General features: G+C 34.3%; 2 protein-coding genes across 6 annotated transcripts in view; one reads left to right on the top strand and one right to left on the bottom strand.

Moving 5' to 3' along the window:
- The window catches only part of LOC128239338 (UBX domain-containing protein 11-like), a 29,124-nt gene extending 22,166 nt beyond the window's left edge, over window positions 1-6,958 (top strand). For all 5 annotated transcript variants that reach the window (XM_052955955.1, XM_052955951.1, XM_052955952.1 and 2 more), the window contains 6 exons: window positions 1,802-1,969; window positions 2,889-3,084; window positions 3,395-3,498; window positions 3,961-4,028; window positions 4,889-5,038; window positions 5,336-6,958. In XM_052955955.1, the coding sequence (XP_052811915.1) occupies window positions 1,802-1,969; window positions 2,889-3,084; window positions 3,395-3,498; window positions 3,961-4,028; window positions 4,889-5,038; window positions 5,336-5,465 (816 nt within the window). In that variant the 3' untranslated portion in view covers window positions 5,466-6,958. The remainder of the gene's footprint in view (window positions 1-1,801; window positions 1,970-2,888; window positions 3,085-3,394; window positions 3,499-3,960; window positions 4,029-4,888; window positions 5,039-5,335) is intronic.
- Window positions 6,959-8,572: 1,614 nt separating this feature from the next.
- Window positions 8,573-17,330, bottom strand: part of LOC128237419 (U3 small nucleolar RNA-associated protein 14 homolog A-like) — a 43,257-nt gene continuing 34,499 nt past the window's right edge. The window contains exon 16 of the mRNA XM_052952949.1: window positions 8,573-12,972. The gene's annotated coding sequence lies outside the window, so the exon portion shown is untranslated. The remainder of the gene's footprint in view (window positions 12,973-17,330) is intronic.

The following is a 17,330-nucleotide window of genomic DNA, read 5'->3' as shown; positions in this document are numbered from 1 at the left end:
CTTCCGTTGTGCAGTTTCTGTAGAATATGGCCCCTGGTCCCAAGCACAGGCTTGTGCTAGTTGAGCGATAAACAAGCACATAGTATGTACTGGGAAACAGCAAATCAGTCTTTATTGTCCTTCCATTGCACAGTTTCTGTAGAATATGGCTCCTGGTCCCTAGCACAGGCTTGTGCTAGTTGAGAGATAAACAAGCACATAGTATGTAGCAGGAAATAGGCAACTGGTCTCGGTAATCCATCCATTGTGCAGTTTCTGTAGAATATGGCCCCTGGTCCCAAGCACAGGCTAGTGCTAGTTGAGAGATAAACAAGCACATAGTATGTACCAGGAAATAGGCAACCGGTCTCAGTAATCCATCCATTGTGCAGTTTCTGTAAAATATGGCACCTGGTCCCAAGCACAGGCTAGTGCTAGTTCAGAGATAAACAAGCACATAGTATGTACCAGGAAATGACAACCAGTCTGTAGTATCCTTTCATTGGGTGGGCAGTTTCTGTAGAATATGGCTCCTGGTCCCAAGCACAGGCTAGTGCTAGTTCAGAGATAAACAAGCACATAGTATGTACCAGGAAATGACAACCAGTCTGTAGTATCCTTTCATTGGGTGGGCAGTTTCTGTAGAATATGGCTCCTGGTCCCTAGCACAGGCTAGTGCTAGTTGAGAGATAAACAAGCACAAAGTATGTACCAGGAAATAGGCAATCATTCTGTAGTATCCTTTCATTGGGTGGGCAGTTTCTGTAGAATATGGCTCCTGGCCCATAGCACAGGCTAGTGCTAGTTGAGAGATAAACAAGCACATAGTATGTACCAGGAAATAGGCAACTGGTCTCTGTAATCCTTCCATTGTGCAGTTTCTGTAGAATATGGCTCCTTGTTCCAAGCACAGGCTAGTGCTAGTTGAGAGGTAAACAAACACATAGTATGTACCAGGAAATAGGCAACCAGTCTCTGTTATCCATCAATTGTGCAGTTTTAGCAGTTTATGGGTCCTGGCCCATAGTTATATTTTAAGAAATATGCAGCTTCTTCAGAATACGGCTCTTGGTCCCAATCACAAGTCCTATTATTGTGTAATGAAATATTTGGTAAATTGTTGGTTTAATTCCCTGTGTACTATTTCTATTTTCAAGTTTATTCAGTAAGTTATTCAGTAAGTTAATCAACTAAACTATTTTTATTTTCCATTCAATGCATCTAAATTTCCGGTTTAATATATATTTAATGTAAAAATTAATAATGAAGTGTTCATACATCCATTTACACCTTTAAGCCTTATTCTAGCAAAATTCTTACCATTTATTTCCAAATGCCTTCCTAAATGGGCCAACAATCCAAGTGTGATTTTGCATTTATTTGTTTGTCTTTATATAACAATTTCTAATTTTTAAGTGATTTTTGGCACATGTTCAACCAAGCTTAAGAATTGTTGTGTATCAATAGCCTTGGTGATTGACAGATTGAAATGATAACCAATTACTGTGATTGACATTGGCCTTAATTGCTCAATTAAAATAGGTGTGAAAACCTCAAATGGTCTGAACACATGGCATTCTGATGCATGGCCTTAATTGCTCAAAGCTGTTAAGTGTGAATCTTCATTTCACCACATGTATTGAAGAAATGTGAAGTTGTGTACAACTTTTGCAGAATTGATAATGTTTTTTCCATGATTTTTGTATGGCATTTTAATTCCTGTGACATTCATACTGAATGAAATCAGACCTTTACTCATATACAAAATATACAAATTTTAATTCAGCTGATGCTTAATGTTAATGGGGTTGATATATTTCAGATGCAAGATTCAGTCCAGTTGACGTTATACGCCAATGGATTCTTGATGTTCAATGGCCCATTTCGCCCGTTCACAGACCCAGTCACACAGACGTGTGTACAGGACATGCTGGATGGCTACTTCCCGAGCGAGCTACAGGGCAGATACCCGGATGGTGTGCCCTTCAATGTATGTTACTATGCATATATATACTGTCCTGTTCTTTAAGGATGAAATGAGGAGTAACCATTAACAACCTAATGTGCAGAGGTATTAAAATAACACATATCAGTTTCAGCTTTTGGAAATAAATAGTACCATAGCATTATGTAGTTCTAGATTTGTTTTTTTAAAGTTGTATGAAAGGTCTGTCTAAGTGATAGACCCTAATGATTTTTTCCATTTCTGTTTGAAAAAAAACAAACTTCCCAGATTATAACCCTGGGACCAGATCTTGATTATTTTGTGAATATTTCCCCGAACACCTTTTTTTTTTAAAGTAGTTTCTATTAGGAAAAATTATTTAAACTCTGTAAAATGCAATGTTCTTTAATAAGAACTATATGATGTGAACTGTGATTACATATTATTACACGTCATGTCTCAGTAAACAAAGATGCACATGTTTTGGGTGAAATGTACCAAAGTTTTGTTTTAACATCAAATTTGATAAAGTTTGGAGTTACAGGTAAGCCAGGAAAAGTATTAATAGTGTTTTTCCAGTATGGAATGAAAAATCAGTCTCTCAGGGACATTGCAAAAAGGTAACTTGGCATGCCTAGTTACAGGCTTTTGCACTTGCTCTTGGGTCAGATTCATCCACACACACAAGAAAGGTGTTTGAAGTATCTAATGCTGGTGTGTTAAATGGTAGAAAGAAGGTAGCAATATGGAATTACACAACTGCCTCTTTGAGAGATATGGGCACATGTAAGTTTGCAGTCACCATGTCGGTGATGTGGCTTTCCTACGCATACTCCAGTTTCCCCCACAACCCAAGACCACACTATCACGTAACATTGTGTCGAAGAGAGGGATTTATATCATGTTGTAAGAAACTTGTTTTACAATTGTTGTAAAATAAATAGGTTTAAACTTATACCAACAGGTAACAGACAGACGTGAGGTCCACTATGAAGATAAGCGGGCAGATATTTTCACAGGGGAGGGGCAGACACTGGGTGGGGAAGTTGTGCCATCAAGACTGGTTCCAACAAAACTGGTGGAAAACACAAAGTCTACATCAACAGAGAGAGAACCAGTAAGCAATAGTGAGAAAAGGGAGACAACTAGTGAAAGACCTGGTAAATATGGCAACTTGTTCAATTTCCTAATTGATCTGAGTATATTTGTTAAAGGTAATGAACTTATTTGATTAGCTAAGGATAGTGAACATTGGTTAATTTTCTTGACAAAAAAGATTTTACACACACTATTGTTTTTGAAGACACATTATTATTTTCATACAATATTTGAGGTTTCATTTTTGATACCAATGCGTTCAGTAAATTGTACATTTTTTATTTCTTTGCATCCAAAATGTTTCTGAGTGATAACATATTTAAAAGTTAATGTTTTTATGACTTAGAGTTTCTATTGTTCTATATTCCGTAGGACCCCAGTTAACAATAGAACAGTTCCTTAATAAATTACCTAAGTCAGTGATGAAGGCAGGGAAGATTATTGATATCCGGAGCTCAGTTGGAGACTCCATGCAGGTATGCCATGAACAAAGCATGATAATACAGTGGTGGTCATTCATTTAAAAGTTTATTAAATATTTTTTTTCTGAAATTAATAATAATGAGCTTTGGTGTAATTAGTATTGATGACCACAATTATATGATATTCTATCCATATCTAAAACCTGATTTAAAGATTTTCAAAGCTAAAACCATAAAACAATGTTAATATTGAATACTTTTGACATGACATCATAAATTAAGAGCAATCCACATTTTTCTAAAAATGTTATTTATTTATGATGTCATGTCAAAAGCTACCTCTATCATATATATAAAAAAACTTTATGATGTTATTTCATGATGGCAAAATCATTCATGATATAAATTTACCTAATATTACACTAATTATTGAGAAAAAATCGGCTTTAATGTATAAACAAGACAATTGTCAAGTGACAAATACACTTATATTATCTGCAACTGTTTTTTTTCCAGGGAGGGAAACAAGGGCCAGGTGAAGTGACATTGATTGAGACTGACACAGTTCTTGCCATGAGGAAAAGGTATTACAAAGTTTGGACAGAGATTTAGGGGCATGTTTCATCCAGTATCCAAGGAGAGCTTTTCAGCAGTAGAACTGCACTGTTGAAAATCACTTAAAATACTGCCCTCTCACAGACTGAACGTTTTGACAACTTTTAAAAAAAAGAATTGTCTTGGAATAAGCTATTTTTGTGTAAATGTTTGGAAACCAGTCATTCAAGACAAAAGATCAAATTGCAGTGTTTCATAATCATGTTCGATATTGATGTTTTATGGCTAAAAGTGTTACGAACACTTTAAGAAAAAATAAAACATTTGGCAGTTTTCCAAACAATTGTGATTGTGGATTATCTTATATGACTGAATTGAAGGTATTGATACACAAATCAGCTGATTCTGAGATAAAAACGAAAAAATAATCAAAACTGTCAATCTGTGAGAGTGCAGCTTTAAATACAAAATCATTCCTATAACTCTTGATGAAACAAACCCCTGATATCTGTCAACTGCTGGAAAAAAGTGTATAAGCTAATTTTATCTTGTCTGTTTTGCCTTCAGAAAATCTAGTAACTTTGCTATGTTACACCGCCTCTAAACGCCAGCTCCACCACTTTACTTAGACCAGCCCAATTGCGTTCATACCCCGATAATGACATCAACCCCGCAATTCATTCCTTAATTGAACATTATGCTGGTTATTTTTCATGTAAACATCGGGCACAGCTCCACAACGGAAGTGTCTACAGCTCTTTTTTTTTTGCACAACCATAAAGTGGTGGAGCTGGCGTTTAGAGGCCGTGTGTTAGTACAAGAGGTAATATGAAATGCATAGTAGTTATGAAATGTTATTAATGCCTCTAACTTATATCCAAATACACAGGTTAGAGGGAAATGAGCCTGTACGTCCGTTCACCCCGCGTGACATCACAACGTTACGAATCAAGTCAGAGGACGGGAACCACACATACATCCTCAAGATGAGGTTCTCAGACACCATAGGAGATCTGCGTCATTACATTGTAAAACAAAGGTATGGTGCAGAAAGGAATGAGGTTGGGCGTAGAAATCTATTTATGTCATTTTAGATATGAGCAGAATTTTCGTGGTTGAGAAAAAAATGTGTTTGTGGAAATCAAAACATATACTGTAAAGGATAAAATATATAAAAGCAATGTTCTTTTCCTTCAGTTTCGAGTTTGTTGTGCCTAACAAGAATTAATTAACAAGATAATCTGTCATTCTAAGCCAATACATATTGTTACACGACACTTGAGACAGCTGTCATTGATGTGTATTGTTACCGGATGTTACACTTTTTATATTACAGAGGTGACGTTTGTCAAGCATTCGACATTGTGTCTGCCCATCCTACCACAGCCCATACAGACGACAGTATGACGCTACTGGATGCCGGCCTTACTCCCAATGCCGTCGCACACCTCAAGAAAAAAACTTAGCATGAATAATCAAGTTGTTGAGTGTTTTAAATTAATGACAGTTGTGCATTTATGGGGGACAGAAAATGCCATGAGATTATAAAACAAGTCAACTTTGACTGGGATCTGAAGCATTGGTTATTTGTTTTACTTATAGATGGTGGATTTTTTTTTATTATCTTGTCTAGAATTAGATGCTGCATGAAGGTATTTCAGATGTCGGAGTGAAGGAGTCGAGAACAAAGTCTTCATAAAGTATGATCTGAGATATTTTGTTTATTTGTGTTTGTGAAAATGCATAAATTGTCCTAGAAAGCTTTTTTGCAAATGTATAACAAATTTTAATCCATTCATATGAGTCATCATTTAAAAGCTTTATTGGTTTTGAATTGCCAATTAAGAAATGTAGTGATTCGTAATTGTGTAGTTCCGGATGCACAAATATTTCAAGTTGTTTTAGAACTGAACAGCTAGTGATCAGTGATATGATTGCCTCATATTATACATTCCAATTTTAAAACATTGTACACATTACCTTTGATATACCATTTGTGATGATTTGTATTTATTATGCAACACAAAACTGCTGAAATATTGTGATCTGTTTCCTTATTACCCTATATCTCACTGTTAGTGGGTTTGTATTTTTTATTGATACACATGTACATGTACAAACTCCATTCAACAGTTAATTCCTTTTGCTGTATAGTAATCGCTGCCATCAGTGAGATGAAGGAACCACTTTTAAGCATTCTTAAAGCCAACATTTAGTTGAATTAGGTCAACTTTTAACCAGAAAAAATGTTACTTGTGAGCATACCCTTAATCTAGAATTTTGTTTATTCTGATCTCAAAATTTTGCCATATCGGGGGAAACAAAATGTATTTGTACGCCAGGGCGTACTGAAGTATGCCTAAGTACGCCCCTGATATTTGAACTACTTCTTCACTGTGTTCAAACATGAAGGGCATTGAAACGCTTGTAAAAAGGGTTGCTGAAATATATCTTTTTATGGTTCCTAGTTAGAAGAGATGTTAGGAAACCCAGCTTAAATGTGTACATGTATTATATGTAACTACACTTACATGGAGTCAAAGAAGTTGAAATCGAGTTGATAAGTCATTCCACTAAGTCCTTATTTTGTATGCCTACCTTAGGCCCAGTAAAATTTGCAGAAGTATGCTGCTTTCCATTGGGCTATGTTTGTGGGGTTGATCATATATTTGTTTTGACTATCGGCTAGATAGGTGGCACACATACAGAGATGACATGGCACACATGTAAGTAGTTCACACATATACCGGTAAATAGTCCAATCAGGAAAGTAGTGTTCTGCATCTTCCCAAGTGTCATTTTTATTTTATCCATTTGTCAGGAGAAAGTATTTGTGATGATCTGATATAATTTTTTATTATCATATGTTTGTACATGCAATGATTATATCCGTCCTACTGTACAACTGTTGTTGTGTTGTTGATTTAACAGAAACTGGAAAAATAAATAGAAAATAATAGATATCTTACTTTTTTTCCAAGACCCTTTTTTTCAACTGAAAGAGAGCCTTTGTGTCATGCAGAGATATAACAGTCTTATGACCTTGAGTAGCGCTCACATCTGCATCACTTATGATATTGAAAGGTATTTAGGCACAGCACAATGTTGTCATATCGAGTTAGGTCTCAAACAAGACTGATGCCCCTATATCAAAGGTCAAGGTCATACATGTGGTCATACCTAATACAGTCTTGAGCATATTTGAACTATCTTGGCAAAAAATGTTCTGTACATTTTAAACATAAGACACACAGAAATCTGTAGTTGTTATTACTAAAGTCCAGTATTGGCAGATACTTACCTCTCCTTTTACAAATAAGTTTTATAGCTTGACCATTGTACACTGGTGATCATGTCATACATCACAGCAATAAACCAACTTCAAAACAGCTATTGTTGGAAGGGAGGTTGGACAAAAGCACAAAATTAATTGAACTTCTGACAAGCAAGCAATCATACAGGCATACAGGCATACTCTGGTCAGGTAGAACCAAGGGCATTTTGGTTGATACATATTTCCTCTGATTAAGGAGTTATGGGAGGACACTAAAAAATCTGACATTAGACTCTAAAGCGTGGCCTTGACCTTGAAACTTATTATTTGGCTGTAAAATGCTTTACACATTGTATCAGAGTGATAAACATTTGTGCCAGCAAGTTGTGTCATAAGTTATACAGGATTAATTGAAGAGACATTAAAACCTTGACATTTGCCTATAAGAGGATGCCCTTGAATGTGTTGTACAAATAACCAAAAAGGGCTCTCTTTCTCCTTTGGCTTTATTGTGTGAGCGAGATCGGCCTAAGGTATTAAGTGTCTGCATCTCACCCAAGAGGTCGTGGGTTCAACCAACATCAGCAATCTTCTCTTGGCCTCTTATTTAGGTCAAGAATACTGGCTCCAAAGTCATGACGATACCTCAGTTATGTCTCAAGTATAACCAGTTATCACTCAAGTACATGTTTTTCCTTTGTTAGAAGTACTTTGGGTGATGCGGGTAAGGATGTTTATTAACAGAATACACAAGATAATGCGCTTTTAAAAAAGAAAATAAGCATTTTGAATTTGGCCAAACGTTTGTGTGGGAAAAAAGTAAAGATTGAAAAATGACCTATATTTTCTAAAATCAGAGCATGGTTTCTACTGAAAATAGATTCATATTAGTTTTCAGATATCTTAACAATCAAGCTAGAATGAGTGTGACCTTGGAGTGATGTACCTGGAATATGCACACTTCATTTAATAAACACTTGAGCCAATTCCATAATTATTAGTTGTAACCTAGATTTTTAGACAGAACTTGGCAAGGGAACATGTACTGATGAGCGGACAGACAGTCTGACAAAGGGACAATTTCATGCTGGCCTTGAAGGAGAATAAACCAGCAAGCCCTGAACTGGTGCAATGTTTGCCGTCCTTGTTCAAATTCTGAATTCTGGAAAGTTATGTTAGAATTTGGGCTCATTCTTCCCAAAGTCTTATTTTGATGACTGAATCAACTACATGTCAGTTAAACAACGACATATAAGGTGACTTTGTTGTTTGGCAGGACAGCAAAAAGCAACATTGGAAGATCCTGACTTTATTTACGATTGTAACAAATAACACAACAACTAGACTTTCAGTTTTAAAGCTAACATCTGCAACAAGGTATCAATTAACATGCTCAATGCTTAATATACTGCTTATTATTATTTTATGTGAAGTTAATAACTATAGAAACAATCTGCAAAAACAAATACTGAACCTTTACAGTGTTTGGTCACTATGGTAACAAGGATCACCATGGTAACAATGATCACTATGGTAAAAATGATCACCATGGTAACCATGATCAAAATAAAACTCAGTCTAGTTCAAAATATCATCTGGTTCCTCTGAAAGCTCTCCTCAAAAAGGAAATTAGAGAGGGGCCTATTTCGTAAAAGGATCTAATATAGTAGAAACTTCAAAAATCTAACATCTGTAGGAATGTCACAGATGGCAACATTGTTGTTCTTGTTTTTTCCGCTTTGTTTACAACTTGAAAACTGGCTATAAATTTTAGATTTTACAAATACATAGCATTATACCAAAAATATGACACTGTGACTAAGAAGAGTTGTTTTATGATAAAATGGGCCCTAGAGGTATTGGCTTGTTTGAGCCATCCATCCATGTGAGCAGGCTGTAATCGAAAAAGACAGAGTTCTGTCATTAATCTGCTATCAACAAATAGTTTAAAAAAATATTTTCAATCACTGACATTTTTTTCACTATTTAAAGCAATATAATATGTAAATATTGTTTGAAAAAATTATGTCAAAGTTAAAGGTCACTTGAAAACAAACACAATTACAATACGGCATACAGTATGGAATGTTGACCATTTTTTAAGCAAATGAAAATTATAAAAACATTTTTTAGTCCTTGTAATCTCGAGAGATATTAAATTTCAATCTGCATTTTTACTTCACTCTATATCAAACAAGCACAGAAAGTGCGGGCTTAGAGCAAGAAAGTTGTAATTCAACATAGAAATTGTAGGCTTTACAACAGTCATGCACTTTGTCCGCAATATGGATTCCAATTTCTTGTACAATTAGTCTTTTAATTTTTACTTGTAAAGACATCATAATTTCTAACAATATAAAGTTCAGACACAAATGGAAAAGAAACACTATGATTTTACAAAGTTCAAATAATTGCAAAACAAATCTGTTTAAATAATAACAAATCTACTGAAATAGTCATAAAAATGAGACTTTTGGATGAACAAGCCCGAATTCTTATACTATTGCTTGGCATAAAGCTTGTGCTAATTCTGACCACTGCTGAAACAATATGGGATATGGATGATTTTGTAACATTGTAATTCTCTTTCAAAAGCCAACACACAAATTAACAACAAATGAAAATTTTATCTAAAATAAATAAAAATATAAATAATATATTGACTTTTATACATATGATAAAATTCATAGAATGAAATCCAAATACTACAACAACAAATATGGCATAACATTATCACAGGAAACTTTCTATCACAGTACAAAATCATTAGGCCAAACAAAAATCATGTTGTGGTTCCGTGTTACATGCTGTTAAAAAAACAGGCAAAGTAGGTTGCAGCGTTGGCAACCATGGTACTTTATACACTTCATAAATACGGTGGGACAATTGACTGACAATATCTCATTTTAATGAATATACATGAGGCAGGGGGAGGCAACTCTTCTTCAATGAACTTTGCTTGATATAATTATATACTCTTCAATAACACAGGTGTGTTAGTAGCCTCTGCAAGCGAGTGGTCTAGATTGCTGTCAAAATACTGTAGTGAAAAGGCTAAACCAGCTTCACCTCCAACTTTCGCCCAAATACTTTTTCTACTAGAAGACATTAGTTTAGTTTCTGTGCATATTTCCGCATTTGGTACCTTGCCGTACCAATGAAACTGCCTCATTAATTATTCATGATTACGAGATTTTCCTAACCCAATCCCCCACAGTACACAACAAAGCATAGCATAGTAGTGAGACAGGGGTATCCGACTATGAAAAGGTCGGGAAAGCACGTTATTTTGGAAATAATTCCTTGTTTTTTTAATTATATTTTGCATTCATCCAAGCAAGCTTTACACAGATTGTACAGAAAGATTTGGTTAGGTTAACAGAACCACAACATTAATTTTGTTATGCCTCATGTAAGTATAACAGTAAGTTGTTACATAAATATTCAAGAAAAAATAGAGACAATTTTCATATCATGGTAATTAGCACTTTGAATGCTTAAGATTTGACAGAACACTGATAGAAACACCATCAGAGATAACGTTCACAGCATTTACAATATTTTCTGTATATTTTTGAAAACAATTATGAAATGCTAAGGAAATATAATCCATTCTTAAGCACCAAAGTAACACTATTCTAATAACAACAAGAAACACTGCAATGCAACAAAACCAGGTTATAAACAATTGACTCAAGAACTCTTTGTGAGATTCAGTTCCAACTGTTTTTCTATATTTAGTAACAGTGACCTTGACCCTAGGGGCCCTTAATGTAATCCAATGAAAGTCCTCCATAAACTCTTCCTACATACCAAGTTTGGTCACAATATGTCAACCCAAACTAAAGTAAATCAGTTTCCATCGTTTTTCTTGTTTAATACCTTTGACCTTGACCTTGACCCTATGGACCCCAAACACATTCCTATAAAAGATATTCATAGTTATTCAGTACCAAACCATTTTTCTATTTTTTGTAACAGTGACCTTGACCCTTGGGGCTGCAAAAAGCAATCCCATGAAAGGTCTCCCTAAACTTTTCCTGTATAAAAAAAATGGTCAGCATATGTCAAACTTAACTAAAATTCTACGATACCATAGGTGAGTTTGACGCTGCCCTTCTAAGGGCCTGCTCGAACAACGACGTACCTCATTCTAATAACCAGGTTTCACTTTGTGAAAACCTGGTTAACAAACACGTGTACATGAGCCATAGATTTTCAAGTAAACTTGTAATCAAATAGAATAAAAAATTTAACATAAATTCAAAGCAATCTTAACAGGATTAAGTTTAATTAAAATGCCATCTATTAAAAACTCCAGGGATAGGGTGTTTTTATTTATTTAAATCAATCTCAGCTTATTACTATAAAACATATAAAACTGTATTAAGCAGTTTAAAAAAGAAAGATTTACAAATAGCAGGCTGAGAATATATGGGTTCAAAACTGATTCTATTGCTTAAATATCAGAATCCTTTAGGCTTAACTTTCTAATAGACCAGATAGGGATGTTCCAGGAACTACTAACATCTCGCGGGCGAATGGGAAACATTTTGGTTTGCATGTGAGTGGACCCTCTACATTCGAAGGTTTTTAAACAATTTTGTCTCAACATTGTTTGTATGTGGTGGGAGCAGGAGAGGGTACATCTCCTGTAGAAATGTTTTGAAGATAACATGCTCATGTTTTGTAAAACGCGATCTTTTTATTATCATGATATAAAATGTGGCAAATCATTAGGAATGTTAATACTGTACTAAGATACTAACGGCTCTAACCCTTTAAGAAATGTTGATACATGCTCAATTATTGTATTTGAAGTTCTTAATTTTGAATCGTGTTAGCAACGCGATTCAACACAAGGCTTGAATGTATGGTTCACGTGGTATTTTTTACTTCAATATCGGTATCAAGAGATTTTTTTTATGATATTAGTGTTTTTAGATGCATTACCATGAAGAAGAAAAAACTGTCCAAAACATGAGTCCCTTATAAATAATCCCTAATAAAATAACCATTTTTAAGCATTCTGATTGCCAACATTTGGTAAATTCCAATAAACTGTAAATTGTACAAAACTGCATGTATATAAACCCTTTTTAATTTTTATTTCTTGGCTGTCTACTGGAATATCAAACTAAGTATTGGTAAATTTTATGCAAAGCCTTTCTGTTTGAAAAACAACACTAGAAAAAATATTGTTACAGCTGGAATATATATACAAGGAAAGTACTCCTAAATGTACAAGTATGTGCATTGAAAGAAATAAAAACATTAGGAATTTCAATGAAAAAAGAAAGAATTTTTAGGATTGTTGATAGATAGTTCAGAAAAGTTAGCAAAGCTTCAAAACATACCGATATTTTAGGAATAATACTAGAGCTGCTAGAAAACGGGAAGTGTTGAATTATCCCATAACTATGGAACAGGGCCCATATTACAGAAGCATCTTAAGTTAAAATTTTACCTTTTCCTTAAATTCAACATTTTCCTTTACTGACTTACGGTATTTCATTTGAAGAAAGATTTATGCTTATTCTATATTCTGCAATTAAAATATGGACACTAAAAGTGACCCTCTCAAAAGGTGTTGATGCATATTCCTCACTCAAGGCATGGTTCTTCTGAAGCAGACTGTATTGCAGACTTCGTTAAGTACTGACCAGCATCTTGAATTACCCTCTATACAGAAGCTAGCACTGAAAAAGATAATACAATAGTATACAAAATGAACACTCAAGAAATGCATGCGCTGAAACGGAACAATTACCTTAAAAGATTGTACATTTTGATTTTAAGATGACTGTTGAAAGAGGTAACAGAGTACAAGGTAACAACTGGCTGAGAATGTTAATGATTGTTTTTATGTGTTTTGCTGTCTTTGGTGCAAATGTTTCCCTCATGCATTTCTAATTTTAGGAGCTTTTAAAACCATAACATATGACATACAGTCAAAACTCTCTATGGTGAAGTCTTTGGGACCTCGGGAAATGCTGCAGGATAATGAACATTCAATATAACCAAAATACAAAAGTGTACTATATCTAAACCGAAAAAAAATCAAAAAAAAGTTTGACATCACCAGAACATAGGGATAACAGAGTTTGACATAGCGAGTTTTGACTGAACATACAAGAACAACCAAAACAAAATTTAATTTTTAGTTGATATAAATAAAAGAGCGGCACTATAAATGAAAATATCAACATTTGGTGTCCACAAGATGAAATGAATTTGATATCCAATTGAAACAAACTATTTTTAATTGTTATTTTATGCTTAAATCTCATTTACATTAATTTTATGGTTATTGGTATTCAGTATTTGAATACTGCAAAAGCAAGCTATATTCTTGATAATGTCAAGATGTCTCGGAAATGACATTATTGAAACTTCAAAACAGTGACTGATATCAAAATTGTTATTTCACCATTTTAAAACAGTGAGATATCAATTGTATCTCACAAAATACCAGAAGGCACGAAATAGAAAAGGGTTATAAATGCTGTAGTTTGATCTTGATGGTTGCTATTTGACTAGAGTGAATTTTGCAGATTTTGATTTCATTCGGCACTAGCTGAGTGAAATTCAAAATCTGCAAAATTAAACCTGCATCTTAGGAAATTGTAGGTTAAGTAACATGATTTTGTAAGTCAACGAAAAACTATAATACAAATGATTCAATCATATACTCCTATTTACACTAAATCTTAGTCTATAGTAATTGGTATACCAAAGGCAATACTGCAATAAGATTTTTTTGTTTATTTTTTTTAAATATAAAAATTGACACACTTAAAAATAAATAAATGCAAACAACAAGTACCAGAGATCTCAGACAGTTCCAGTAGTCATGATTTTTCCTTTGATTATTTTATTTTCTATATCAAGTGCCTAGTGAAAATCAACCAGGACTTGAGTTGAGTTGTATCATTTGTTCAGAAAAAGTTACACTTTCCTCTATTAAATGTTCTATCATTGTTGTGTACGTATGACAACATTGTACAGCAGACATCACCGAGCGTCAAGTAAGGACATGATTATAAAGGTGAACATTATTATTTTTAAAAAAGCTTCAAAATTACTATTAATTGTTTAAAGTATGCCAATATTAAGAACAAAAATTTAAAAAAAAGTTTTATGACATCATTTTTAGAAGATTTAGAAGTACTACCACTGTATCACTAGAATTTGAACTCATTTGTAAACCTATTTGAGATCTATAGGAATCAAAGACATCCATTAATTTCAGATTTTTTTTATGTTTCTAACTGCAAAAGATCTGAAGTTTACTGTTCAGATATAAATATTGTTTATCTCAACAGATAAGGAATGTATCTTGGAAAGAGTGTCCGAGATCTATACCTTGACTGGTACATGTCCGAGATCTATACCTTGACTGGTACATGTCCGAGATCTATACCTTGACTGGTACATTCTAAATATTCAATGTATTTGTTCAAGGTGACATGTTAAAGGTAAATTTTATTAAATACTAATTCAAAAGGAATTGAAACATTAATGCAAAGCCATGAGCAAGGTTATTAAATGGAGTAATCTGATAGTAAGCCTTCTTTTTAATCCTATTTAAAAATAAAAAGGTTAACCTTCTTTGGGGGCTCAGTGAAATGGAGAATATGGTTCTCTTTTCGTAATTCAACTTATATTTTTTCCTTATTTTATGTTTTGTACCATTTATTTTAGTTTTGACTGAAATCTTTAAAGCATTCAGTCGATTAAACAAACTGGATCAATATTTAACTTTTACCATTAATACTGAAAATTCCCCTCCCTGATATATTGTTGACTCGGACAGCCATATTAATCCAGAAAATGTAGATACAATGACAAAGGTAAATAGAATTTATGGTTCTCAATATGTAACCAAACATATGAGCACACTGAAACTTGCACAGTCAATTTACAATATTTTAGTTCCCTTCTTCAAACATTCTCCAATTACCACAAACAATCAGGCAATATTTGTGTTAGAAAATGTTCCATACAAATATAGGAACTGCTTTGACATCATTCATCTGACCTGGAACCTTAGTTTAAACAGTATATATTTTACAATGATTGTGAAGAAAGTTATGTTAACTTAAAAATATACTAAGTCACTCTTGTTGGCACGATGTTGCAAGAGAGTGTGGTCTTGTGTTGTGGGGGAAACCGGAGTGCCCAGAGAAAACCCACTTGTCCGGTTTGGTGACCACAAACCAAAGTCACATGCGCCCAGGCCAAGAATTGAACCCAGGTCGCCTTGTTGAGAAGTGAGTGCGCTAACCACTGCCCTAAGCGGACAACCTGGAACCATGGTGGGTGTGGATGGAATACTTGTGTGCTCTTGGTGGCATGTATAGCTTGACCCCACATTCATGTCATGTCAAATTGAGTCTTTTTAAATGGGGTAACCTGCTCCAATATTGCATTACTTGCTCTAATATGAGGTGACTTGCTCTAATATGAGGTAACTAAATATGAGGTCACTTGCTCTAATATGAGGTAACTTGCTCAATACATGGTATCTTGTTCTTATAATTTTTTTATAGTATCTTGGTTTAATATTGGGTATACTACTCTGAAACTAGGTAACCTACTCTTATAGTGGGCAACTTGCTCTAATATCAGGTAACTTACAGGTTTTAATATTGGGTTACTTTGAGGTTTGAAATTTTTAGAAGCCCTGGCTATTTGCTATATTATGGGGTTTTACTTGTTCTGATATTGGTAAATTGGGGTATTTGCATTCATTGTCCATGATACTTGAAGGACCCATATTTCTATTATTTTGATACTGTGCATTCCAGCAACCTGTTTCAATAAAGATTTTAGTCATTAAGTTAAATGATCTTAGTGTCATATTTTCATTATGTTTCAATGTTTTAATATAAAATAAATTTTAGCCAGTATTAAAGATTAAAGCACAGTAGAGTAAACAAAATATAAAGATTTGATGCCATCTGTGATGTTATTACAGATTTAAGTGGTTCAAAGTTCAACTAATTTAATCCTTTATTAAAATGGGTCCCAGATCTTTAAATGAACCCTTTTTGGTAAATGAACTTTCCCTTGACAAAATTGTGACACAGTCACTTTTTCCTATTCCTTAAACAGACAATTTATTATTTTAAACAATTCAGGTTATTTGAATAAAAGGGGAGTTTGCTGATTACCTCCATTGATTAATTTCTACATTGGAGGCATGATTTTTGATTCATGTGAAAATAATTAAGCAACTAGTAATTGTTATGAGATCCATACAGTTTTGATAATTTGTCACCTCATTTACAGAATACAAAATGTCTTTTTCAGGCTGTGAAACAATTGGGGCACAGTTCACAACTTTATCTGCCAACAGATTTAATAGATAAGATCGCTCGTAGCATTCCATTGTTTCATTCATACATAATTAACGTTAATTGTTCCAAACCATTACGAAACAGCACCTAAATCCTAGTATTTAGTTGTATCATGACTTTCAAAATATACTGGCTAGAATAACTGATTTTACACTTAATATCTACCCCTTGTCTGTAATCCAAATTATATCTACACTAATGCTTCTGCCAATGGGATCGCTGGGCAGATGCTTATTTAATCGTTCATAAAGCTTCTGACAAAAAAATACAGCCAAAGTTTGATTAAGCCATCATGTTAAAGTTCTGTCCAGTTCTTGAAATGTATTGACTGTGTAAATGTATAAAAGAAGGCCAACATTCCAGGCCCCAAGGTTGTGTGCCAGACTTGTGCTGCCAACAAGGATTAAACCCAGCACCACAGGCGTCACTGGTAGACAGTTCAAATACCACCATATGACTCCATTATCCTGGCCATACAAGATCTCATTCATTTTCATTTATTCCTTGCACATAGTTCACGAAAATACTTTTAAGCACATTCTTGAATACTTGTGTTCATGGGGTAGAATGCCCCTAAACGCTAATAGCAGGAAGGTGGAGCATGCCCCTAGACCCTAATAGCAGGATGGAAGAGCATGCCCCTAGATTCTTATAGCAGGATGGGGGAGCATGCCCCTAGACCCTAATAGTAGCAA

The sequence above is a fragment of the Mya arenaria genome, chromosome 6 (assembly GCF_026914265.1).
Source record: "Mya arenaria isolate MELC-2E11 chromosome 6, ASM2691426v1".
NCBI classification, from domain to species: Eukaryota; Metazoa; Mollusca; class Bivalvia; order Myida; family Myidae; genus Mya; species Mya arenaria.
Note: the sequence above shows the minus strand (reverse complement) of the source record. Positions and strands in the feature narration are given on the sequence as shown.